The 27,197-nt window shown below is 35.2% G+C and overlaps 1 protein-coding gene across 1 annotated transcript in view; it reads right to left on the bottom strand.

Moving 5' to 3' along the window:
* Window positions 1-27,197, bottom strand: part of LOC150097489 (cell adhesion molecule Dscam1-like) — a 396,227-nt gene that overhangs the window by 107,432 nt on the left and 261,598 nt on the right. The window contains exon 6 of the mRNA XM_090407275.1: window positions 23,333-23,602. Within this exon, the coding sequence (XP_090263401.1) occupies window positions 23,333-23,602 (270 nt within the window). The remainder of the gene's footprint in view (window positions 1-23,332; window positions 23,603-27,197) is intronic.

The following is a 27,197-nucleotide window of genomic DNA, read 5'->3' as shown; positions in this document are numbered from 1 at the left end:
TTTTGCATAATAGTCCTAAGGGCCGTCCAACGTTCTTTTTCCCGTAGAACAATTGGAGGAACTTTTTCGTTGTTGGGTGTGGGGAGGTCAGTGTTGGGGGCAACTTCTTCCATCCCCTCGTTTATCTGAGTCTCCGCTGTTTTACGCTTTTTCCGTGCATGGGTTTCTGTATCATGTTTTGGAGTGGGAGCAGAAATTATCAGGTTCGTCTTCCCTTCTTCCCCTGATGTTGAGTTGTCCCTTTCTGTGGAGTCGTCTGTCGCTGAATATAGGTTTAGAAATCCTCAACGTAACCCTTATAGTCCTTATAAGGGGCGAAGCAAGAATGCTTTTCATCTTCCCCGTTATCTGTAGAGGACAGTGTAGGGATAAGGTGTTATTGTTGAGCTATTAAAGCTCTGATCATGGCAGGAGGGTAACAGCAATAGCCGAGCCTCAGTTAGAACTTCATTGGCTACAGCATTGCCATCCATTACCCTCCAAGGGTATTGGATTGAATGAATGAAACAATCTCAATACTCTAAACGTAACCCATCAAGCAGTCTAATTATAACTATAAAACTTATTCAATTTATATTATGGTGTTCTGTGTTATAACATTATTTATAATTATTAATGAAAAAATATAATGCTATTGAATTTTAATCTTAATTTTGTAAAATTTCCTTAAAATATTAGTATTTCATAAGAAATATTAAATTTCATATCATATGCAATTGATACTTGGTATTTCTCTTGTCGTGGAAGTCCAAGATCATTATATCAGGTGTTATTATTAACTGAAAAACAAATAATTTCTTTGAGAACAACTGATGCGTTCATTCTCATAAATTCATTAGTTTTCTATTTCTTGACTTCAAAAAATAGATCTAGAAACTAACCGCACGATACGTCAGAATTATATAATATTGAAGAAAGAGGGCGTGCACAGTGTGCGAATACATCACTTATACGATCATAGTTACCTCTTTCTGTTAAGAGATCGATTACTCACTACTGGTTCACACAATAATACACAAGCTGCAAACTTCCATTCCAATGTAAAGGATTTCCATCAGAGCTCTACTTATTAAAGAGAACAGGTGTTGTTGATTGCATTAGTAGAGATAATTATTGTACATTCTCTTCAGTGGATTTACGAACTAAAGTTTCCAAAATGAAGTTCCGAAGTTGTACACATATCTCAACCCCTATTATATTGTAAGTTTACGGAGAATATTTTAGAAGGAATAATTTACTGGAACAATTGCTTGGACTAGCGTTAATCTTATCAATTCCAAAAGGAATTGTTTATTAAACTGAGGATGCAACTGCTATGCCGCAATAATTTAATCTGGCGTGCTATTAAATTTTGAGATCCCAACTACATACAATGCTTGGCTCAATCGGTTTAAAAAGTATTGCATGAGTGTAACGTTATTCGTTTTAGAGATCGTTACTCTAGTCTTCTCCTCTTTAATAGAGAATACCAGTGCGTTTGTTGAAGAAGAACTATAATTGGCAACTATGAAGTAAGTTTTGAAATGTATTGCTTATTTGTTATTTCGTAAGATATTTCAAAATGTCTCTTTATTTCTCGTTGTATGTTATGCATTATACTAGAATTCGAAACTTCACTAAATATAGAATATTGAGCATATGGCAATGAATAAGGCATTTACTGTGCATAATCAGATAGGGACAGCACTAATTAAAACAATTCTAAAAGTAGAAATTATTTTGCATTGCATACATTGCAAAGTATGTCTCCGTATTCCGCTTGGTTATATAGGTATTAATGTGGCACTTCCACTGTAGTATTAAATTATAGGGCTTGTTTGTTTAATATGTTTGAAAACCAAACTTATAGAATTGTATTATAGACATGCATATACATAGACATTAAAATACTCTACAGAGTTACATGTTCTTGGAACCCTAGATTCCAAACCACCGATCCTCATTTTCATCTTCTTACCACTATTGTAGCCAATTTAATAGAGCTGTTGAAAATTAATGTTCTTCAGATAGATCACCTTTCTCCGTTTAGCTTAATCAGACCAGACTTTAGAAAGCAAAATCAGATGACACTTAATGTGAAGATTATGAGGATAAGTTTCTTTCATCGTGAAGGATTAGGCTACCATGAAGGATATCAGAATGTTCCTTTAAATATTGTGTGGTAAGAGCATCTGTGAGATTTAAACTACAACTATATTTCATTGTGAAATACTACTTACATCGCAATTTTTGAAAAGATAATTTCTAGCAAAATAAACACAACACTTTATTTTATCGTCACTATGTTTATAAACTCGACTACCACCGACTTTCTGTTTAATAAATCGAAGGAATGCAATATAAATCTAGGATATGAAGATAGAAAGAATTTAATTTTTTGACGTACAATTCTCAACCTTTGTTCAGTCATTAAAATTAAAACAGCTATTATTTTAATAATAATAATAGTATTTTGCATAAATTATAAAATAAAATTATATATATATTTTATTTTTCGAAATAATTCAAATTTTTGAAAAATATTCTGAACGAAATAGCAAATTTTATTCATATTATTAATATTATTTATAATATTATTATAATATATTATGATAATATATTATTATAATATATTATAATCTAATATTATTAATATTATTTCATTATATATTATCATCATCATCATGCGTAGTCAGGAGAAATGGGGGATTTTAGGGACCGGTGATTGAGAGTGACAGTGATTTTGGTCAGTTCGGTTAAGATTTTATAGGATGTGCATTCGTACCGTAAGTCAGATGTTATTCAGTGGTGATATCTGGTCTTTGAGCTATCGTGGGAACATGTAAAGACTTCGTTTCTCATGAGAATTCGCTGTAAAGTCTATATTTCCAAGTCGCGCTGTTTTGAGTGTTGATTTCGGTCTCACGATAGTCCTTTAGTGTGATGTATTTTGTGTTTATACGATATACGGTAGTCCTTGAGATCCAGCTCAGGTAAGCATATTTGAATATTTTAAACATGAACAATTTAAGTCCCGAAGACTTTATCCAATCGCTGGATAAGAAGCTGGCGCTCGACCTCCTCAAAAAATTGTTGAAGAAATTTGAGGTAGAGTGGCCAGGGTTTCTAAACCTATATTCAGCGACAGACGACTCCACAGAAGGGGACAACTTAATACCAGGGGAAGAAGGGAAGACGAACCTGATAATCTCTGCTCCCACTCCAAAATATGATACAGAAACCCATGCTCGGAAAAAACGTAAAACACCGGAGACTCAGATAAACGAGGGGATGGAAGAAGATAACTCCAAACACTGACCTCCCCACACCCAACAACGAAAAAGTTCCTCAGTTGTTCTGCGGGAAAAAGAACGTTGGACGGCCCTTAGGCCTATTATGCAAAACCACCAAATTGCCTATTCATGGGAAAAAAAGTAGACGACGGAGTTAAAATCCAGCCTGCCACAATAGGAGACTACAGACTCCTCACAAAAACCATGGATGAGTCAAATATTAAATATCATACTCACTGAAGTCGGAGAAAAACCTAAACGTTGTACTCAGGGGAGTAACAGAAAACATCTGCACAGATGAAATTACTGAAGACCTCTGCCTCCACGATCTCCCACCTGTCAAGGTTTGCAGAATGCTGCGGGCTGACAAGAGTTCAATGCCCCTAGTACTTGTTGAGATACCCAACACACATAAGAACATATACAACATAACAACGACCTGTGGTCTGAAAATCACAACAGAACCACTAAAGAAAAGAGCTGCGTCGGGCCAGTGCTACAGATGTCAGAAGTACGGACATGCACAGAAACTCTGCAGAGCAGACTACAAATGCCTCAAATGTGGGCAAAACCACCCCACAACAACCTGCTCAAAACCCAGGAGCTCACCAGCCAAATGCACGAACTGCGGGGGGCCCCCACACGACAAACTACAGAGGCTGCAGTCACTACCATAAGAATAAAACAGACCACAAAAGGAAACAGATCTCTCAACCCTGCCCACAGGCACCAGAGTTGACGGCTCCCCAGTTGTCTGATAACAAAAGACAACAAAATACCAGCTCTCACAAATGGAAAATATCAACAGTCTGGAAAGTCACCGTCAAAGCAGGACATACGCCGAAGTAGCCCACTCATACAAAGATATCCAGCAGGACCAAATTCTTCCAAACATGACAATAGTCATCACAGCCTCATTGACAAACATGCTTCAAGACTTCAGTAAGTCAAACCCTTCACCAAACTCCACAAAAAGTTTTCTAAACGAAACACAAACCATATTATCAATGCTTGTTAATGTATAAAATCAGATTACTCCCAGACTCACTACAAATCGCTGCTTGCAACGCCAATGGTCTAAAAAACAAGACACTGGAGCTTCAAGAATTCTCTCACAGATACAACCCTGACATCATCCTAATTAATGAAACTCATCTAAGACCTGCAGACAATCCAAAACTGAGAGGCTACATACTATATAGAAATGACCGACTGGACTACAGAAGTAGTGGTACAGCCATATTTATCAGGAACTGCATCAGGCACAATGGAATACTCACCCCCCAACCTCCAACCTAGAACTCACCGGTGTCGAAGTCCACACAAACTCAACTGGAAGACTTAAAATCTACGCCGCCTACAACTCCCCTGCTAAGATCCTATTTTCTGACTTGGATGCTGTACAAGGCACAAATGAATCCATCATCGTCCCTGGGGACTTAAACTCCAAACATCCCTCCTGGAACAGCAGAACCACAAATAAAAATGGCCGTATCCTCTTCAGCTACACAGGATTAAACAGCGCTGTCGTAACATGACCCACTGAAGCAAACCACCACAGCCCAACTGGCACAGCCGACATCCTAGACATCTCCATCCTACACAACGTCAAATACCAGCACAGCATTCAAGCACTGAACGAATTATCATCAGACCATAACCCAGTCCTACTTCACTTAGGGAACAAAGATCAGTCACCTCCCCCCCCAAACCTCCATCATCTGGGAGAAACTCAAGAAAGTGTTACCAGAACACATTGGTCCGGTTCCCCATATAAAAGCCAAGGAAGAAATAGCCACGGCAATAAAGAACCTCACCAATCAAATCAATAAAGCCATAACAGTAGCCACGGTATCCACGATTACCCACAAACAAGATCGTCTCCCGGAAGAAATAATGGACTTAATAAAGGAAAAAAACAGACAAAAGAAAAGATATCATAACATTCGTGCTCCCCAGGACAAAACAGCCCTCAACAGATTAAACAAATCTGTCCGAGAAGCTCTCCAGAACCACAGGAACCAACAATGGGACAACAAGCTCACCTCCATCTCCACAGCAGATCATTTCATATCGAAATTCCTAAACAACCTCAGGAACAAGCGCAAATCCCCCCCTCTCTGCAAGCAGAACAGCACCTTGCATACACAGATGCTGACAAAGCCGAAGTCATAGCAAGAAACCTAGAGAAACAATGCAGTCCAGCATATGAGAACCTAAACATCAGCCATGTATAGAAGATCCATCGTAAAGTCAGGTTCACAGTAAATCGTCCCGATGTCAATCCAAGCCCTATAATGCCTACCTCACCTACCAAAATAATTGGCATCATCAACCATCTCAAGATCAAAAAAGCCCCAGGTCCTGACGGCATCACTAAGCTGGTCATCAAGGCACTAATACGCAAAGCCATAGCACATCTGGTAAACATGATAAACTCCATCCTCAAATGGCAGCACTTCCCAGTCATGGAAAATAGCTGACATCATCCCAATTCACAAACCAGGCAAAGACCCACACCTACCTGAAAATTACTGTCCCATCAGCCTGCTATCCAATTTAGGGAAAATAGCTGAGAAAATCATCCTCATCAGACTCCAATATCATGTCAACCAACTAAATATCATTCTACAAGAACAATTTGGCTTCCGTCAAAATCACAGCACCACCCAACAGATCCATAGACTGGTAGAATACATCACCACAGGATTTAATTGGAATCAACACACTGGAGCTGTCTTCCTAGACATCTCAAAGGCCTTCGATAAGATCTGGTACCAAGGCCTCCTCTACAAACTTATCATCGCTAACCTTCCACTAAACATGATACACCTGATCAAATCATACCTCTCCAACAGGAGGATGTAAGTCAAAATCAATGAAACAGTCTCAACCCAACGGAAAATCCTCGCTGGAGTTTCTCAAAGATCACTGCTAGCCCCGATCCTGTTCAACATCTATATGGCAAACATCACTCAAAATCCTCTTAAATCCACCATCGCTCTTTATGCAGATGACACGGCTATTCTAGCCAGATCTCGCCAACCATATCTCGTTACCAAAAAACTACAAGACACCATCCTGAATCTAGAAAAATGGTTTAAAGACTGGCGACTACAATTATACCCCCAGAAAAGCTAAACGATACTCTTCACAAGAAGACGAGGATCCCCTAAAGGAGACATCACCCTGTTCAAGTCCAAAATTCCCTGGAAAACTGAAGCAAACTACCTCGGAATAATTCTCGATAAGCGATTATGCTTCAACAGCCACATCAAGAGCACATGCACCAAAGCTTCAAAAGTTATCGCCCAGCTATACCTCTTGATCAACAAACACAGCAAACTAAACTCAAGAAACAAAATTCTACTGTAAAAGACAGTGATCCGTCCCACGGTTATATACTCCTCCCCAACCTGGAGCCCTACCTCCAAGACAAACATCTTCAAGCTACAAAGACTACAGAACAAGTGCCTGCGAATGATACTGGACGCCCTGTGGTTCATCAGGAACGCCCAGATCCACCGGGACATAAATATCCCCTATATCTCTCCACTACTACGCTCCCTAGCAGAAAAATTCTTTATGAAGACATCTACGCATCCAAACCAACTAATACAGTAAGCCGGAAACTATGACGGTAATGTCCACTGGAAACATACAAGACCGAAAGCCATCCTAACACCCAACGACGAATAACCACTTCTGCCCATTAAGGGCAAGCAAAAATAGCTCACAGATCTTTCCCATCACTGCTCCCGAAACAGACAACAGGGAATATGAAAAGCGTCAATCTTCACCCTCTGCGCCATATATGTCCTGCCTCTTGCGTATCCAGGAAAGGTAGGTGGAGGAGAACGATAAAACCCTGGGAGGGTAATGGATGGCAATGCTGTATCCAATGAAGTTCTAACCGAGGCTCGGCTATTGCTCTTACCCTCATGCCATGATCAGAGTTTTAATAGCTCAATAACACCTCATCCCTACACTGTCCTCTACAGATAACGGGGAAGATGAAAAGCAGTCTTGCTTCGCCCCTTTAAGTCAGTCCTTAATAGGACGTATCCAGGTGGGATAGGATCGACCGTGAGATGTGGTGATTAATACCCATGAAGGGTAATGGATGGCGATGCTGTAGCCAATGAAGTTCTAACTGAGGCTCGGCTATTGCTGTTACCCTCCTGCCATGATCAGAGCTTTAATAGCTCAATAACACTTAATTCTTACACTGTCCTCTACAGATAACGGGGAAGAAGAAAAGTATTCTTTCTTCGCCCCTTTAAGGGGCGAAGTAGGCCTAGCATGGCCTGTTCCTGCCTTAGAAGTCATCGTTGAATCGTTTAAGAGGACGTCCTGGTTTTCTTTTTTCTAATGGCTTGTACTTTAAGGCTTGTTTTGGTAATCTTTTTGTTTTCATTCTTTGAACGTGTTCCATCCATTTATGTTTATATTTTTTAATTTTTTCTATTACTGGTACTTGGTTAAATTCTTTCATAATTTCTTCGTTTCTTTTGTGATCAAATGGGGTATACTTTGCAGTTTTTCTCATAAACTTCATTTCTGCTGTTATTAATCTTTATTGTCTTTTTGTTTTATTGTCCAGATTTCACTTCCCTACATTAAGACTGGGCGACGGAATAAAATATCAAATATGCAATTCTATTCTGTTGATCTATTACCAGGCATATTTAAATAATATTTTATTTTTTATGAAATGAGTTCAAAGAACGGTATAAACATAAAATTGAAAAAATCTCGCTTATAATTAAGTCTATTTTAATGTGTAGAATTACGAATTGTATAAAAGTTATATTGGAATTTCCCATACAAAACATGAGTCAGCTAGTTAGTAAATAGTTATATTATATATTTTCGTTTATATCATATATCAAAATTTGTAGGATCATTTCAGAAAGAGATGGTTAAAAAGAGTGGTCCGAAAACGATTTAAAAATGAAAAGGTATAATTGAACAATTTAAAATAAAGAAAAAAAATACAGTTTTTTAATTCATTTAGTAATGTTATTTTGTAATTAACAAACATAATTTGTAGTTTAATTTCTAGTAACCTAACCTAACCTAACTACACAATAAAAATAAACTTAAATAAACTTAATTATAAGCGAGAGTTTTCAAATAATCTAACCTAACCTAACCTAACTGCACAATAAAAAAAAAAATTAATTTCTAGTAACCTAAAATTTAAAAGAAATTAATTAGAAATTAAACTAATCTAACCTAACTACACAATAAAAATAAACTTAAACTTAATTATCAACGAGATTGTTCAAATTTTATATTTATACCGTTCTTTTAACTCATTTTTACTTGGTAATAGATCAACAGAATTGAATTGCATATTTGATCTTTTATCCCGTCGCCCAGTTGATCGTGTCCCTTAAGAATGGTAGGGCTAATGTATTGTATACTTTTAGTCTGGTTTGTTTTTGAACTAGGTTTGGTTTAAATATAGAGTTAATTACACCTGTTATTTTTAAATATTTTGCAGTTTTTACGTTTATATCTTTTTTATTTTCATATGTGATCATACATCTTAGGTAGTTAAATGAATTCACCTGTTCTAAGATCTTGTTATCTATTACTATTTTAGTTCTTGCTGGATCTTGTCCTTTAAAGGCCATAAGTTTTGATTTTTCTGTTGATATTATCATACCATAATCCTTGGCTATCTCATTTAGATCTAAAGTAGCTTTCTGTAAGTTATCTTCAGAATGTGTAATTATTATTTGGTCGTCGGCAAAAAGGAGAGTGTTTAAGTTCACTGTAGGAGAAAGTTTAATACCTTGATGTAAATTTTTATTCCATTTTATTATTATTTCATTTAAGTAAATATTAAAAAGAGTTGCTGAGAGGGGACATCCCTGTCGCACCCCTTGATTTATTTCTCTCGTATATGATAGCTCGTGATTTAATCTTATTTGTATTTGATTATTTTCATATATACTTGTGACAGATTTTAGGATATTATTTGGTATTTGTCTTTCTTTTAATATGCTAAATAATATGTTTCTTTTAACTTTGTCAAATGCTTTTTCAAAGTCAATAAATGCAATATGTGTTTCTAAATTGTATTCTCTTATTTTCTCTATTATTAATTTTAGGCAAAACGCCGGGTCTATACATGATCGTCCTTTTCTAAATCTATTCTGTACTTCTAAAATAAAGTTTTCGTAAAATCTCATTAGTCTGCTATTTAAGATGCTGCTGTATATTTTGTAACAGGAATTTAGTATACTGATACCTCTATAGTTTTAGGGTCACCTCTATTACCTTTTTTAAAGATAGGAATCACAATTGCTTTTTTCCATTCTATTGGGGTGATACCAGTTGAGTAAATTTTATTTAAAAATCATAAGATTCTTTCTTTGAATCTTGTTCCTGCGTATTTATATAGTTCTGAACCTAACTTATCATCTCCAGGTGATTTTCCGTTTCTTGTTTCTTTCAGGCTGATTTCTAATTCTTCTTTAGTTATTTCCTTTTCATTTTCGTTAATTGTTTGCCAGTTGTCTTTTTTAAAATATTTGTCTGTCCACAGTTCTGTGTAGTAATTTAGAAATTCTTCTAATTTCAATTCAGTGTTTAATTTTATGTTTTCTTTGGTATCTTCATTTAAGTGTTTCAAAATCTTATATACATTGGTCTTATTTTATATAAATCATGTTCTAAATTAGAAACAAATTTGTTCCATGATTCTCTATGTCTTTTTCTGACTTCTCTTTTAGCTATGGCTCTTATTCTTTTATATTCTATTTCATCTTCTAATCTTTTACTGCTTAACCATTTGTGATAGGCTTCTTTTTTCATTTTGATAATTTCTTTGATTGTATCATCCCAAATCTTCAGTTGTTTCCTTTTATTGAATTTTTGGTCTTTCCTAAGCTTTCATTTGCTGCTGCATTTCGTATCGTTTTTATATTAAGCCATTCTATTTCTATTTCTTCATTTTGTTTTATTTTATCTAGATATTGGTTAATTCTTTGTTCATATAGCCTTGTACATTTGTGTCATTCAATAGTCTAGTTTTATAAACAAATGTTTCAAAATTTCTTTCTGTTCTTGTTACTTGTAGCCATTTAGGTGGTAATCTTAATTTTATTTTAACAAGGAAGTGGTCACTGCTTATTTCATATTCTCTGTTAACTCTAACATCTAGTGAAAATTTTGATGTCGTTTCATTTAATATAAAATAATGTAATATTGATTTCCATCCTCTTGCTGCCCAAGTATATTTATGTATGTCTTTTTGTTTATAGAAGGGATTTATTATTTTTAGGTTATTATAAACTACAAAGTCAATCAATTTTTACCATTCCTGTTTAGAGTATGTTCTTCATGTATTCCTATATTATTATTAATTTTCGTGTTTCCAATTCTTGCATTTAAGTCTCCTGCTAAAATTATGTAATCATTTTTATTTATTTTATTATATATGTTTTGTAGCTGGTTATAAAAATCAATATTATCCTGTTCTCTTCCTTCTTCTGGGGCATATAAACCAATTATTGTTAAATAGCCTCTATCTATCTTTATTCTAGCTTCTATTATTCTTTCATTCCATAATTTATAATGTTTTAACTGTTTTGAAAGGGAGTTATGAATCCAAATCATCACTCCTGCTTGTGCTCTTTGGTCTCCGTCGACTCCACTGTATATCACATTAAAATTTTCAGTTCTCATTGTTCCTTTTAATTTCTTTTTTGTTTCAGTGATTACTGCTATGTTAAAATTTCTTTCATTTAATAGTTGGTCTAATTCTATTTCTTTATATGCTATTCCTCTTACATTAAGTTTGTTATGTGTATTATATTTTGTCGTTTCCATTTTTGTTTTATCTTTTCCATTCTAGGGCGTTTTCCATAGATTCAATCCGATTATCTTTTTCTGTCAGCTTACAAGTATAATTATGTTCTCCATGTCAGGGGACTAGCCTGACGATGGAATAGTTCAGTGGTAGGGCTGCTACCTTAAGGCTTCTGAACTAGCCTTCTTCCGAATTCAAACCCATAGGAGGAATAGGGTATATTGAAGGGAGAAAGAATAGACTATAGAAGATTTATAGTAAGGTTTATAGAGAGGGCATAGTTGTAAGGCCAGAAATGAAAAGACCCCATGGACCTCGAGTACTCTAATTGCATAAGGGTCATAAAATAAGAAGAGTTGGCTGATAAGGCCTTATAGGAAAGATTAAAGTAAGTGGATCTTCCTCAAAGTACAAGAAGAAGAGGATAGATTCAGCTAGTGGTCCATGGGAGTGCCACTTCCCTTGCAATCAAGATGATTGCCCCTTATGGCCCTGTTAGTCCACGGGTTCTTATTCAGTATATTCGGACCACTACACCACACACACACACACACATGGTGGGCTCCCCTATCCGCCACCCAGGGGACGCGCTCTGTAGGGGGTTACAGCCCCCCCGAGGAGTTCGTTATATATATATATATATATGATAACCAAACTTTCCATTTAGTTACTGAAATAGTAATTAGTAACTGTCTTATCTGATGTCAATATTTTATTTTGTTTTATGTTATTTTATATTTATTTATTATTTTGTTTTTGTATACCTCCTCTGGTCCTTGCGTATAATTTGAGCACAAGTGAAATATAACTCGCACGTAGGCCGCAAAGCTTAAAGGAAATCTATGCTGGTGTGTATGTTGGAGGGGGGGGGGCTAATTTCATGTTCAATTTTATTTTACAAGGAAGCTAGAAAGTAGTACGCTAAAATATCACTAATTTCGTTTTCTTATGTATTCAAAAGAATGGATTTTTCACAGAAAGGATATATTTTGGAATTAATTTTTTGTCCGAGGTCGTATAATGCATCGGCCAGTATCAATCGCTGTATGTATAATTAATAGCGTACGTTGGACTGGAACACAGAAGTTGATCATTTTATACTAAAGTGCAGAAAGATCGTCTATTTCTTTCTTGACGTAACCTGGGCTGCTGACAGCGAAATCATATACGGTTCCTCCATGGATGCATAACATGTTATTACCATGTAATCAAAGCTTCCATAATTCAGTCGGTATAGACGAAGCCCTTTGATTGGAAAGACTTGGGTTCGATACGTGTCTATGACGTGAGGCACTTTTATCTGGTCTTTTTCGACGAAAGGTAAGTTAGCCGGTCTCATAAGATCGGAGGTGGGGGGGGGGTATTTTTCACCCGGAAACTCGGAGTTTTCATCCCTCAGAATAGGCAAACCAACCCCGTGAACAAACACGGATTTACAGGATTTAAAATACATATTAGTGTATGTATTTTATGACTATACATACACATAATCCCTCTTAGCAGAGCTGAACCCACCTCCACAAAGGGACGGAAAGAAAGGGGGGAACCCCATAGGAATAAATAAATAAACCATGTAAACATGGAAGCATCATGTCAAACCGAACACGGGCAAACAAAATTATTGTACTTTATAACGATCTATGTCGTATAGCACATGTTATTACTTTAATTTATATGTGATACAAATGCGATATACTCAACTTAAGAAATCTTAGTGTATTCTATATGATCTTATAGTATATGATTCATTATTATGACTGATATAATGATAATACATTATAAATAAGAGTTCTTAATAATACGTCATACATGTTTTTATATAACACTTTACAAAATTACATTGATTGCAAAGTTATCATTAATTTGGATCTGAGTATAATTTATTAGGTATAATTACATCTAATAAACAGAAACTGGAATATTTTGCTAGGAAATTTACGACCAGTCATTTCCGGTTAATAAGTATTTAGAAAAAATCAGAAATAAATGGTCTTTAACTCACACATTTACTAACTAAGTTACGCATTATCTCACTATTCCCATGTCACTCTTAGAAGATATTACTTGAGCACATATTTCTTCCTGCACGGTTATTTAAATGTTAAAAGATTTTTTTTTCCCGTCGTCCATCGTTTTTGCATATTCTTTGATTACTGTAATTTGCAGCTACTCTTAGAAACTTTCATTATTTACTTCTTGTGCCAATCAATACTCCTAATTGGCTTTTACTTACCCAGCTAATTTATTCGACTTCTTTCCAAGTGAGCTAGTTAAATTATCTAATTATTCATTCAGCGCTTAACTTCCTCCTGCTTTCCCTTTATTGATTTAAGAAGTTTTACCGTCTCAAAATGAGCCAAAGGACTGCTGTGACTCCTTTTGGCGACTTGGGAGGCAATGCAAATATACGTTTACATAGACTTACGCCCATGAAAGTAAACTTGTTTGTTTTCGATATAATTGCACATCTCAGGGTGTTTTTATGCGATTCGGGTAACTATGTTGCTGTTCTAGCCTTTACTATTTTCATAACAAACCTAATAATCTAATCTGACAAATTTTCGTATTTGCTGGTATCTTACTTTGATTAATCAATGTTGTTTTAACAACATTGATTCCCAAAGAAAAAATGAACTACATGTTTCATTATCTTCTTACGACATGACACTTTTTCTCTTTGCAAATTTATTAGTGTTAAAATTAATCTTTAAACTATGATATAAATTTGCAATATTCATAATAATCAACAAAACTTCGAGAATATTTAGGATTATAGGAAATTGTAAAAATTACTTTAAAATTTGTTCAAACATCATTTTCTTTTTAGTAACCTATTTAAATGTCATTTTTAGAATCGGACAACTTTACAATTAGTACGTTAAAAACCTTCCAGTAAACTGCACTATTTAATCTAGGAAACTGTACAATTTAATCTGTGAGGAAGAGAATAAAAACGATTAGTTCAATATTACGAGAAAGAAAGCTGTCATATGAAGTGATGTTGCTTCCTGCGCGCATCGATCCTACTAGGAGATTGAATCATCTAATATCGATTGTCTTGCATTGTCTCAAAACTTCTTATGACAGCGTAGCTAAGCTGGTCGCGGTGACATCGCTGGTCGAAGATACTGCTTGGAAAAGTAAAGTTTTTTGGGTCAAAATCCTTCTATTATGACTACAGTCATAAATCCTGATCGGACTCTTTGTCTAATAAACGGATAATGTAAAAGCTGCATAACGTTTTACAAATGTAGTACAACATATTTTTATTATTTGTTTTGTGCCAATAAAGCTAAACTTGAGATTGTTGGAGATTTATAATTGCGCTGGTAGGTGCTGAAGCATTTCGTGAAACACATCTGAAAATGTATTGATGCTATCGCCGCTATTACATGAATAGTAACAGCGAAACGACTAAGAGCACAGCAGGTGCTGATTTTAGATGATGAGTGAAATGTAGTAGGTTGACTAATCGCCACGTGATGGTGCTGCTAATGCAACGTTAGCACGCAGTCCCATATGAGATAAGCGTGGTTTTAATTAAGGGAGATACCAGTCGCAAGATTCATGCACGAGTCCTGACTAATCCTCCACCGCAGTGTTGCTAGTAGGACATCTGCTAGGGTAGTTATAAAAGCTAGGCAGCGCTTTACTTCTAATAACAAATTTATATGACTCAACAAGTCATAAAATTGAATTTCATCACAGAAAACCAGTTTGAGCTTCGAGGATAACCTCGAAACCAAATATTTGGATTTCAGGATTTATTCTCGAAATTATTAGTTCAAAGATAAAGGAACAAATAATAATAATAATTTATCCTTTATTTATTCCTTTATCTCAGACTCACAGACCTTCCGTAACTCAATCAGTTTCGACTCTGACGAAACCTGGGTTCGAATCCTGTCTAGGACGAGAAGAACCTTCATCATGACTTCTCATTTAAAGATGAGGTAGCCAATCAAATACGGAGATATTTTTTTCCCGAAAACTCGGCTTTTCTTTCCGCAAACCCTCCAGAGAAACGCAAGCAAATATACAGACAGGAATCTACGGAAATAAGGATTAACTATCGCATTCCGTCGAATGTTTCGAAAGCCTGCATAGTTAAGCATAAAACAGAATCGCACACTTTCTACATCATATTGTTCAACCATATTTGGAATGTGATTGTTTTCTTAGGTTGCTTAATAACAGGTCATTATGGATCAAGTACACATCCTCATACGCTTCGTATCCATCATATATTTCAATATATCAATGGTATTACAATTTTAATATGCACTTCTCATTTATGATAACCTTGATGTCTTGGCCGGTGGCTGGTTAAAATCCAAAGACAATTTCGGCGAGGAAGGTGCCGTTGTAAATGTTGAAGAAAGCAAAATACCACATTCACTACAAAGGACCTCATTGACAGATTTCGAACACGATTCTTGGACTGTTTTAATTGCATCATTAAAGATATCTCATAAAACATGTTGTATAAATAAAGCATACACAGAATTGAGTGAGACAGTGATTGGCTGGCTCCAATTTAGAAGCGCAGCATGGCTGACAATTGTTTTAATTGTTGAGAATGAAATTTTCAATCTAAAAATTGAGAAACACATAACATTAGCAACAACAAAACTTGAAACCAGCCTGGTTGACCGAGTGATTAGTGCATCCGCTCTCCAGCTAAGAGGCTGTAGGTTCGAATCCAGCCAGGGGTGTGGATGTTTGTGGAAAGGGTATCTGCGAACGTATCACCTCTACTAGCAGATGGCTTCATTCCCCAACCGAATATGGTATACGGGTAAGACCACTGCGCGTCCAAATGACGTCACATGTGAATAACTAACTGACACTTCAAAAAAAGTTTATAAAATAGACTTCATCCAACCATTTTTTTAATTTGTTTCATTGTTTTATATATATATATATATATATATATATATATATATATATATATATATATATATGCCTGCGAAATCAGTATAATAATTAGCACCTTGCTACAAAAAAAAATATTAAAAAAATAAATAATAACTATCATATTTTTTTTTTCTACTAAAATGGATAAACCCGTCTCAGTCAGGGCAGGCAAGATTTTTATCTCTCGCAAAATTTTATGATATATTAGAATTCTTACCTTCGTAATCTGTCTATCTATTTAAATCATGCTTTCTGTGCTAATTTAAACCTTGTCAGTGAATATTATAGAAGCTTTATTACAGCTAAAACGAATCCCACTATCGACAAAATGATATTAGCAGATCAATCAATTCACCTAAGATTCCAAAAGTAATAATTGTTTAGGCTGGAGGTGAAAATCAATGACAGTGTTGTCTACTATAGTGAACACTAATTAAAATTAATGGAGACCGATGCGGAAGATACTTATAATATCTACTTGATAAGTGTCATTAAGAGAATATTTAAGTACTTTAAAAGGAATAATACTAATACACATAAGATAAGAGCAATACCCTAAGGTTAATTTAGAATGCAAGCTCAGAACTTACAATTACCTTACATATAACAATACCAACGCTGATTGGAAATAATAAGGCATTCAAGCCTACAGGTCATTTTAAATATCTTATGGAAATTTGCAAGCAGAAGAGAAAGTTGGATCGATAAACTGTTCCGCATAATTTCGGCTAATTCAGCATCGTCCATTTTCCATAGAAAACCGACCGTGAAATTATAATTTATGTTATCATCAAAGACTTTTCTCCAGTAGGTGTAATTAATACAAATTAAAATCAGACGATATACCAATATTTTAAAATCAGATAATTAAATCTGTTTCTGAAACCAAGAGAAATATTTAATTGTTTACATTCCACTGTATCGTCAATTACAATCTGTTCTCTTGGATATACTTCAATTAGGATTTAGGTCGTACCAGTTATAACATATCGTAATCGATATGTTATAACTGGTAACGTATCTCAGAATTCTGACAGATTGTTCGAAGCCGTAAAGCAATATAGTTCTCACTTCACACACACACACTCTCACCTCATGAACTGCTTACTGTTTTCAGGCTATACAGGAAAACTATCGACTGTGTCATTATTATCTTTTAACAATCTGAAAAATTGTCAGATTTTTAAATTTCTTACTTCAAATTTTTATAATTCGGATTATATTTTGTATTTGGTTAACAATATAAAGAAATAGTTAGATTTTTGTTTCAACAACATAAATTAATTATAGTTGGTTATAAATGTCTCTTTGATTTCAGAATTATAATGATCTTATATTCAGGTTGCTCTTCACTATTTTCTTTTTGCTCAACTAAATTAACCGAACGCAATATTTGTACAATAAACTATTGTGATAAAAACAAGTATTTCAACATTTATATTTTGTTCTCTATAGATGAAACATTTTGTTTAATTCTTTATTTGTTTGAGTCTAATATGACGTGTGCTAGTGCGACTCTACCTAATCATAATGCAATAATCTGTCGTAATATTGAAACTATTTAAATTCCTGAGTTCGATACTGGAATTTTTTCTATTCTGTTCTAACTGCGTCGATTCATCGTTATTATTCAATTATTTGAATATTTTTCAGCATAGGGATATCCTCTTGTTGAGCAGATTATGCAGTATCATGGAAGATATACAAAAAATGTTGCATATTTACAAACGAAATTTTAATTACCGTAAGTTTTTTGTGGACTTAAATTCCATGAAAGAGAACTTGCATATCTCACTTTATGTAGAATAAAAAACTCCCCAGGCATCATAATAATAGCTAGAATGTTTCTAAATTTGACAATATTTGTAGGTGTTGATTTCTGTTAGTAATTCTTCTGAGTGTAGAGGTCCTAAAGCTAGGAACTTGTAATGCATGCCAGCGGGCAAGCCAGGCTCAAGTGCAAGTCACAATTCAGATACAAAGTACAATGCCTGAGGATTAGGATTCTTAATCGCAGTGACCAGAGTCTTAACAGACAAAGAAAAATAGCACACGTATACTGACTAGAATGTAAAGAAAAGAAAATCAAAAGAGCAGTGCAGTTATTGTCAATTTTTTGGAAACCACACACACACACAATCTGGCATAATCGACCAGAGTAGGAAAGAAGGGAGTTTGTGTGAGGTAGCATCGATAAACGTATTTCTGATTTTTTTTTCTCTCAATTTCCAGGTATTGTGGTAATAATGTTTCCAATAATTCCCCGTCAATACGTTTTCTCCTTCACGAGATGGACGTACCACCAGATATGGCGATTCATATGATATGTGTGTCAAAGGGTAATATTATACAAAAATATGGCTTAGAAATGCCAACGGAGAAAAGAAAACTAAAGTCATGGCTTTTCACGGAAATAACCCTGTCAGAAGTAAAATAGTAATAAATAATAAAATAATTGAACAAGTTAATAATTTTAAATACTTAGGCTGTAAACTATCTTACATAAATGAAATAGATATTGATTTTAAGATGATAAACTTCATAAAAAATCACTGGAGTAATTAACAGAACCTTCAAACCTAATTACGTATAAAAACACACAAAACTTGAAGAGTCTACAAAACAATAGCAAACCAACACTATTATACGAAAGTGAGATCTGGACCTTCGGAGAAAGAGATATACAGAAAATTCAGGCAGCAGAAATGAAATTCCTTAGGAAAACAGAAAAACTAACAATATTAAATTTAAAAGAAAAAGAAATAGTGAAATAATTAAAAATCTTAAAATTAATTCCATAACAGACTCAATGATTAAATATAGGAAAACTTGGCTAGTCTATCTATCAATAATACAGAGAGAAAGATTACGAAAAAAGATCTTAAGATATAATCCAAGAGGAACAAGGAATAGAGGACGACCAAGAAGAAGATAGACTGAGTCTGGAACAGGCCACTTGGCCTAGAACTTGGATAGGAAGAAGAAGAAGAAGGTTAATACAATGTTTCATAGAGCGCATTAATTTATATAAACATAAACCGCATTTGTTATATTTCATCGGCTTCGCTTGACAGCTGTTTCATTGAAGATTGGTGCAGAAAGCATTCTCACAAATGGATAGTTCGAAAGTTGACGTGTGAGTGAACTGTTTGGTGAAACTGTGTGAAACTAACATTTTGATGTTTTAAAACTCGACTTTCTGTTCCACTTACTCTAGCTGAATTAATTAAATAACTTTTTTTGGCATTATTTTTCGAAAATACTACCTAGTCTGCGAAGATCAGCCTGCATAGTATTTTCGAAAAATTGAGCTTCAAAGTTTACTATCTTGAATTACGCTGCCTCAGAAAATACACTAGCTAGCAATTAGTATAAGGCGGGGCATTTATTCCTTCTCCCCATTAAAGCTCTATCAATTGGAAAACGTGCCATCTCGTTATCCTTAGAGTCTTTTCAAGTTAAAAAATATATGTATGTAGAAAATAAAAGAAAAAAGGAAAAGAACTACACATACTCAAACAAATGCGGTCGGCTTTTGTGTTTTCTCCTAGTAAATTGCGTAATTAAATTAAAGCTACCTTCCTGTGATCTATCAAATATTTTATTTCGTCAGTAGTTTTGGAACGTGATTAAAAGGCGCGACTTATGCTGCATGACCTACAGATTTAACCAATGACATGGTCAATTAACCAACAATTACGAAAGGACTTTCTATGTGCATAACTAAATATCCGTAATTATTTAAAGCATTAATGAAAGTTCAATTTGTTTTCTTTTGTTCTTTTCTATCTTTTAAACTTGTATTACTAAACTGTTGATGAATTTTGGATTTTCTCGAAGACTATGGGATAGTTAGATCACTAGTATTTCCTAAGGGAGATTCACAATATTTTTTTTACAATATTTCATGCAAGATTTGTTAAGGAAGACTGGACCTGAGAGTAATTTAGTTTTCAATACTGGATCTGAATATTCATCTCAAATACACTCATCCCTCGACTTATGTCGGGGTTCCATTCCATCCGGCAGGACATATGTCAGTTCGGACGTAGGTCGATACATTAAATCAACAGAGTTATAGGAATTAGGGACTCAATAGTAATAAGTACACTGTCATTTTAATTTTTAAACCTTATTATAAAACTGTCCTGTGCATTACTGCCACTATAAAACGGGAGAATAATCACATCACCCAAATCTTCCTCCACAATCATATCTTCATTACCTTCCCTATGTGAACGATCAGACTGCGGCTCTTCTGGTGTAACCCTTGTTTTTTTGATGAAAATGTCCAATGTGATTTGCTTATTCCTCTTCTTCTTTTCATTATAAATTTCTTTATAGCAAGCAAACGCACCATGTACTTTCCTTTCTACTAATAAGTAGCATTCAACATTGGCGTCCATGTCGTCAATCATTTTGAGAACATCGCTATTTGCAGAGAACATTTCTACAAGACCCTTCACTGTGAATTGTTTAACTACCTCTCATTGTTTCGCTTTTCCCTTTTCTCGTTTTTCCTCTTTTGCAACAGTTGTTCCTCCAGTTCGACCAATTCTTCGTTGGTCAACTCTTCAGGGGCACTTCCTATTGAGTTGAACTATGTCTTCATCATTCACTTCGAGATTCAGATTGTTTGCTAGGCCCACCACTATTTCTTAACTCAATTCAGAAAGTTCTTCGTTTTTTTCAAAACTTCTAAAATCGTGCACCAACCTTTTCAATGCCTTTTTCCATGTGCCACTTATACATTAAGAGATCACTTCGTCCCAAACTACAGCAATAGTTTCAATACACTGATACATATTGAATGCTTTCCAAAATTGCATGAGAGTCTGGTCGTTTCCTTCATTAGCAGAAATGGCTTGTGAAAAAGTTCTTCGTAGATAATAAGCCTTAAACACTACAAGAACCCTGATCCATCGGTTGGATCAATTAGGTAGTATTTGGAGGGAGAAACATGACCTTGAACTTGGTGAAGATCACCGATGTAAGATGGATAACCTGGAGCATTATCTAGAATGAATAACATTTTAAATTCTACATTTTCTTTCACACAATAGCTTTACATTTCACTCGCATTACAGTTGATTAAGGCATCCGCAAACAATTTTTGAATCATCCACGGCTTCTTATATCTCCGCTAATGAACTTGAAGAGTATGCTTCGTAATGCTTTTGAAGGCTCGTGGATTCTCATTGTGCTATATCACATATGGTTTCAGTTTACATCTAGCCACATTACTCTATAACAGAATCGTAACATGGTCTTTAAGAACTTTGAAACCAGGCAAATATTTTAGCTTTTTGTTGATGAATTGTCCGCCAGGGAATTTTTTCCGAAACAAGGAGGTCTCATTCATATTAAATGTTTGCTGTGGCAAATAATTTTTCTCCGTAATAATTTTATCCAATTTCTCTACAAACTCCTTGGCATCCTTCTCATTGGAACTTGCAGATTCACCATACATTTTCACATTATGCAGTGCAAAACGCTGCTCGAATCTCATGAACCAACCGGAAGAAGCGTTCAATTCGTAGTCGTACTCGGATCTGCTTTCTTCTTCAACATGCTGAAGAGACTTAGTGCCTTAGCGGTTATGGTCATAGTGTTAAGAGGTGTGCGCTTTTGGTTCAGGTCTACTATGCATGATGGAAGTAGCTTTTCCAATCACTGATAAGACCTTGTCATTGCTTCGTCACTATCGTTGAATTTGCAACCTCGTTTCAACATCAATTGCTCTCCTCTTCATTAGGTTTCTTAATGAAGAAACCTAATGAAGAAACAATTCTTCATTAGGTTTCTTAATTTGGCGTGTAGAGGCCATGTTGCACCAAATACCGCAAAATATTTAACGGTAAATACACAAATAGCCAATTTTTTGAACACAAAATCAACAGAGGAACTGTTGAAGCCATGTGCTGACTGGTTGCCACTGAGTGCGCTGTTGCCACTGCATTGTTGCTAAATAAAAACCTTTTTTACTTTACACTCGCTTGCGTCTTGTTCGAAAGTATAGTCGAAAATGTTATTTATTCCATTATGGGATCAGGGACGTATCTTTTAACAGACGTAACTCGAACGGACGTAAGTCAAGGGATGACTGTACATTGAACCTCACACAAAGAACACTAATTATCGTACTACCTTCGAGAAGTTATCGGCCCAGCTGGTCAATTGTTATATTCAAACTGCGCTTGATCGTTTACATAGAGTATTTTTTTTTTATTTGTCCGTTTTACATCCCAGGCTTCCTGAATATGATACTAGGACATTATAGAGCTGCAGCACTGGCATGTAAAGTTGTTAATTAATACAAATGCGACTGCAAAGCATTTTTATGATACGAATAGAAATTAGAAATATCTAACTGCACCGGGTTTCACTACAGTTCTTAGATGTACTAAACGCGAAAGAATCTAACTTAAAAAACAACAACATAATTTTATAATTTTATCTGCTGTTACATATCAATATGTTGTCGATCAAATTCAAATGCATTGATGAAATATAGTCAGAAATATATATGCAACTAAATATAACATAATATAATATAAAAAAAAAAAAAAAAAATATATATATATATATATATATATACTGTGCGACCACAGAAGCGAGACCCCTCCACAGTTCTGCGCATGGAAGAAGAAAGCAAATCCATTCCGATAATAGGGTAATCAATGCGTTTCGTGGGATGAGTGTTTATTATTATACGTCGTAAAATTAGCTTTTCGTTTATGATCATTGAAGTTTTTAAAGTGGTAACTATTTTGCTTGTACAACAGTCGGAAAATGTTACGTATAAAGCACGTGATTTCGCGTAACGAATTCGTACATTGCCTTATTCCTTTCTCCCCTTCAACGTGAATCGACTCTTCTTGGCACTGTGCCAGCTAGGTTACTCGCATCTGTGGTCGGACAGTATATATAGAGTTAACAAGACTGACTCTTCGTGCCAGTGACTAGCTCACTACAGTTTACTTATACTGAGGCTTTAACATTAATATATGATTGATGTGATCCTATAAATTGTCCTTTTTTGTGTTAGTTTCTAAAATGAATTCGATAATTGAATGACATCATTCATCTTCTTGACAACAACTTAAGCAACTAATCACGTATCCTATCGAATCAGCGCTCTTAATTCAATAATACTCAGTTAAGCTCAATAATGAAGTTGAGCAGTATAAGACAATGTTATTGCACAGGAAAGTGGACACAGTTCTTAAAAAAAAAAAGAAAAGAAAAAGAAAAAAAGAAACTTTAAAAAAACAGAAGAAAAAAAATCGTCATTTTACAATCGAATAAATTATCTTACCTTGTATAGTAACAGAAGCACTCCCTTGAGACGATTCATCGACATTGTAGATAAAACACTGGTAAATGCCTTCATCTCCTATAGAAACAGGAGAAATTTCAAGAACATTATTACTCTGTTGTTTGATCCGACTATCCATTTGCAACGCTCTGGTATTTTTCTTCCATTCTAGAAAGTGAATTGGTGAACCGCTGACCTGACACGTGAGCACGAGCGAGGTACCGACAGTCACGGTTAGCTCCGAGGGGGAAACTGATGCTTTAAGTTGAGCTAGAAAAATATTAAGCAAAAAGGTAAGAGGGGTAAAGGTAATATTACATAAATATTGGATGACAAATAAAAGTCACGCGTTTGAAAACGGAGACCTACACCCATATCTATATTAAGAACAATAATATAATATTTCTTTATTCGCCATTGTTTTGAATAGTTTATATAGAGATCAATAAAGAAATGTAAGTTAAAAAGGAAGATCCATTCATTGAAGAGAAAGAGGGAGCGAATATATCCATTCACAGTCACGAAGCATTCTTTACAATCATTATTTAAATACATTTTACACAAATTATTTTTAGACCAGAATAAATTAAAGGTTAACTAATTCATCATATTATTAATGGGGAAATATAATCAAATAATTTAAACAATTATTTGATTATCACTGCTTCAAAAAGTGCTGTGTAACCAAGATTATTAACAGGTTTGAATTTCTGTAACAACTAGACAGAGTAATATTCGATATTAGCGACCGAACGAAGCACTCTCGTGCGACCAGCGACGGACGCTTCGTAGGGTACGAAAATACCTGGTCCGAACCAATCTCTAGGTGTGTGTGTGTGGGGGGGGGGGATACAGTGATGTTCGTTGAGAACAATCCCCATACTAGGATACCGCCACAACCGGCGTCTTTCCGCCACTTGTGCAAGGCTGTTTGACCCGAAATAGGCTGGGTGATCATATTATTTTGATTCGTGATTATGTATGTTCGCATTTTCAATTTCAAATTCTGATATTTGGATTTATATGAATACATCTGGATTCTGGCAATGTGTCCAGGGCATATTTGGCAATCGCGTATTATTTACAGTGCAAGTCAGGTAAGTATGCATGATGCCTGAGTTTAAGGATGTAGAGCGATAAATGCAAAATATGTAGAAAGGCAGAATGTGTAACTACCTATTCCTCGTTTCAAAAGCCATCATTTACAAGTTTCATCTAAAACACACAAAAACAACAATTATCTATCTCTTTGCTCACGCAATTACTCAAGCAATCTAAGAATAACCTCAAGCGGAGCATACGTAGAAAACTGCCTAGCAGATCTTTCCTCACCTGTCACAGAGAACAAGGAGATCTATCTAAATTCGCTGAAGAATGGAACCCAACTGGTATCATTTTTAACATCGAAGAAAGACGCCACGGGCATTCTTGCGTAGATGAGCGTTCATACCACGAAGAATAGTACTGAAAATGCAAGCTCTCCCTAGCGCCACAAGAAACTTCATCGTTCTCTGAGACAAACAATACTTATTGAGATATATTTTAGAATTAAAATTTGTTTTTGTATAAATGTAATATCCATTTTGAGAAGTAAATATCCATTCTTTTAAATGTAGAGAATTTACATTGTTATACATAATCAAATGTTTTAAAAAAATAAAAGTACACCTTCATTAGTGTTGCTTGTACTTTACAGAGGATAATCGCTTAGGATTTTCATCATGTATATCTAGTCTATAATATAAAATGACAAGCTTTTTTTGTAACGTCTTTTGTCAAGTTATTTGAAACGTTTTGAAACTCAGGGGCTTTTTCATTCGAGTCATAAGAATTCAAGGAGAACCGGCCTACCAGTCCGGAACTCGAGGGGTTGGGCGCCGTAGGCGCCAGGGCCAGGGGGAGGGATCCCCCTTTCGAGTCTTCAGAATTCGAGTCATCAGAATTCAAGGAGAACCAGCTTACCAGTCCGGAAACTCGGAGGGGTTGGGTGCCGTAGGCGTCGGGGGGGGGGGGAGAGGAGCTCCACGAGTATGTATATATATATATTATCGCACAATTTTTGATATCACTCTATTATTGTATTAATGATGATATACAGAAATCAATATAATAAATATAAACTATCCTCTGTGTATTAAATTAACGCATATAAAGTCCTTCGCACTTAGCCTTTTATAAACTTTAAAAAACAATGCTTACATTGCAATATATATACACGCCACTTAACAAGTGTCTTCAGAATTTTCCGCTTTCTGACAAGTCAATTTCAGTCTCCCCTCCCAACTAACACGATTCGGTCCCCTTTTACAGTTTATCGTGGATATGAAAGTTTCACTAAGCTCTCCACCTCCCCGAACTGAGCGTTTACTACCAGCATATCTTTGTCTGGCATTTTATAAAATGCATTTATTGATTGAGCTCTTCCATTTTTTTTTATATGACAGACGGCTTCCCAGCATAGTCTCCTCGATTGGATAAGACAAGTTAGCATTCCCTCTAGGATGCGAAGGACATTACTTTTCATCCAGTGGTGAGTAAACTGCTCCCCTACAGAGGTGACAGGATTTTCTTCTGAAATTAATATCCGTTTTCTTATATTAAAATACACATCACATGAATGATATAGATACCCCGTGAAACTGAAAAACTGTATCGGAAAGTCCTAAGGTGTGCGTTTAATGATATCAGTAATTATAAAAGTTTTAAAAATGAAAATAATTTTTATACCAGTTATAACTGTAAAGGGATTTGAAGAATATGATTGAAAACGTATCCAGTCGATTGTTTACTACAGTAAAAGATTTCAGTCCTATTAAAAATCTGAAAAATATGTTCATCGTGTTATGTATAAAGCTCAAGATCAGTTCTAAACGGATGATGTCATAATATCATTAATTACCCTCCAGTCATCCATACGACATTTTCGAAGTTAAGACTTCGAAATTGTAAAGACTGAAACTGACAGTCCTAAATTTTCTTGATGATATCTAGAGCACGTTGAAGGTCCCTTTGAAATTGAAGGCCAATTCTTTAATAAAATACCACACCCAATGGATTTTGGCTATATTAATTATACAATCTAAAACATCTAAAATTAAAGAATTAGATTAAAAGATTGCCTTCTTTTCTCTTAATGTCACTCTTTTTCATAACCTGCGATAATCTGCATCCTTTTAACCGTGTGTGTGTGTGTATTCCTTGGGTGGAATGTTGATTTTGTGGGATCAAAATCGGATTTTCCATCACATAAACCTGCCGTCACCACCAACAAACAGAATAACAGGACTTTCACAATCTATAATAGGCTAACCCTGAAATCATTTTAATTTAAGTATTTACTCTCTATTTTCTAAGAATTTTCCATAATCCTATATACTGTATTCTTTCTAAAACCAAAGGCTTTCGAAGTTTGTTTTCTACAAAACTAACGTTCGCTATTAGACCATCGAAAGCAACTGCTCCAAGGTTCCGGTATTGGAATGTCTCCAAGGGAAATGACTTCATCCAAAACAAATTATCAAAGCGGCTGGAGATTCATTCAGGATGTTGGAAAGAGAGAATAAAAGAGGTATATCCTGCCAATACGTTTACCGTATCTGTACTGGCAAACAGCCAAATTTAATGTTATTCTAGAAAACGACAAGACTTCCTTTTAATCCACTTTTCTGAATGTTCTTATTGCATTCAGACTTCCTTGTTGACAGTGGTTCCTCTTACTCTCGAAAAGGACCATGCTGCTTCCATTAATGGTCAGTTTAGTCAATAGCGAGAAACCGCAATATTGTAAACAACACCAACTTGCAGATGTAGAGAAATCGTTTCCTTTTCGTAAGAAGGTCGTGCAATTTCGTGATTATTATTGATT

The sequence above is a fragment of the Typopeltis vanoorti genome, chromosome 17 (assembly GCF_054136105.1).
Source record: "Typopeltis vanoorti isolate ZY-2024b chromosome 17, IOZ_Tvanoo_1.0, whole genome shotgun sequence".
In the NCBI taxonomy this organism is placed as follows: Eukaryota; Metazoa; Arthropoda; class Arachnida; order Uropygi; family Thelyphonidae; genus Typopeltis; species Typopeltis vanoorti.
Note: the sequence above shows the minus strand (reverse complement) of the source record. Positions and strands in the feature narration are given on the sequence as shown.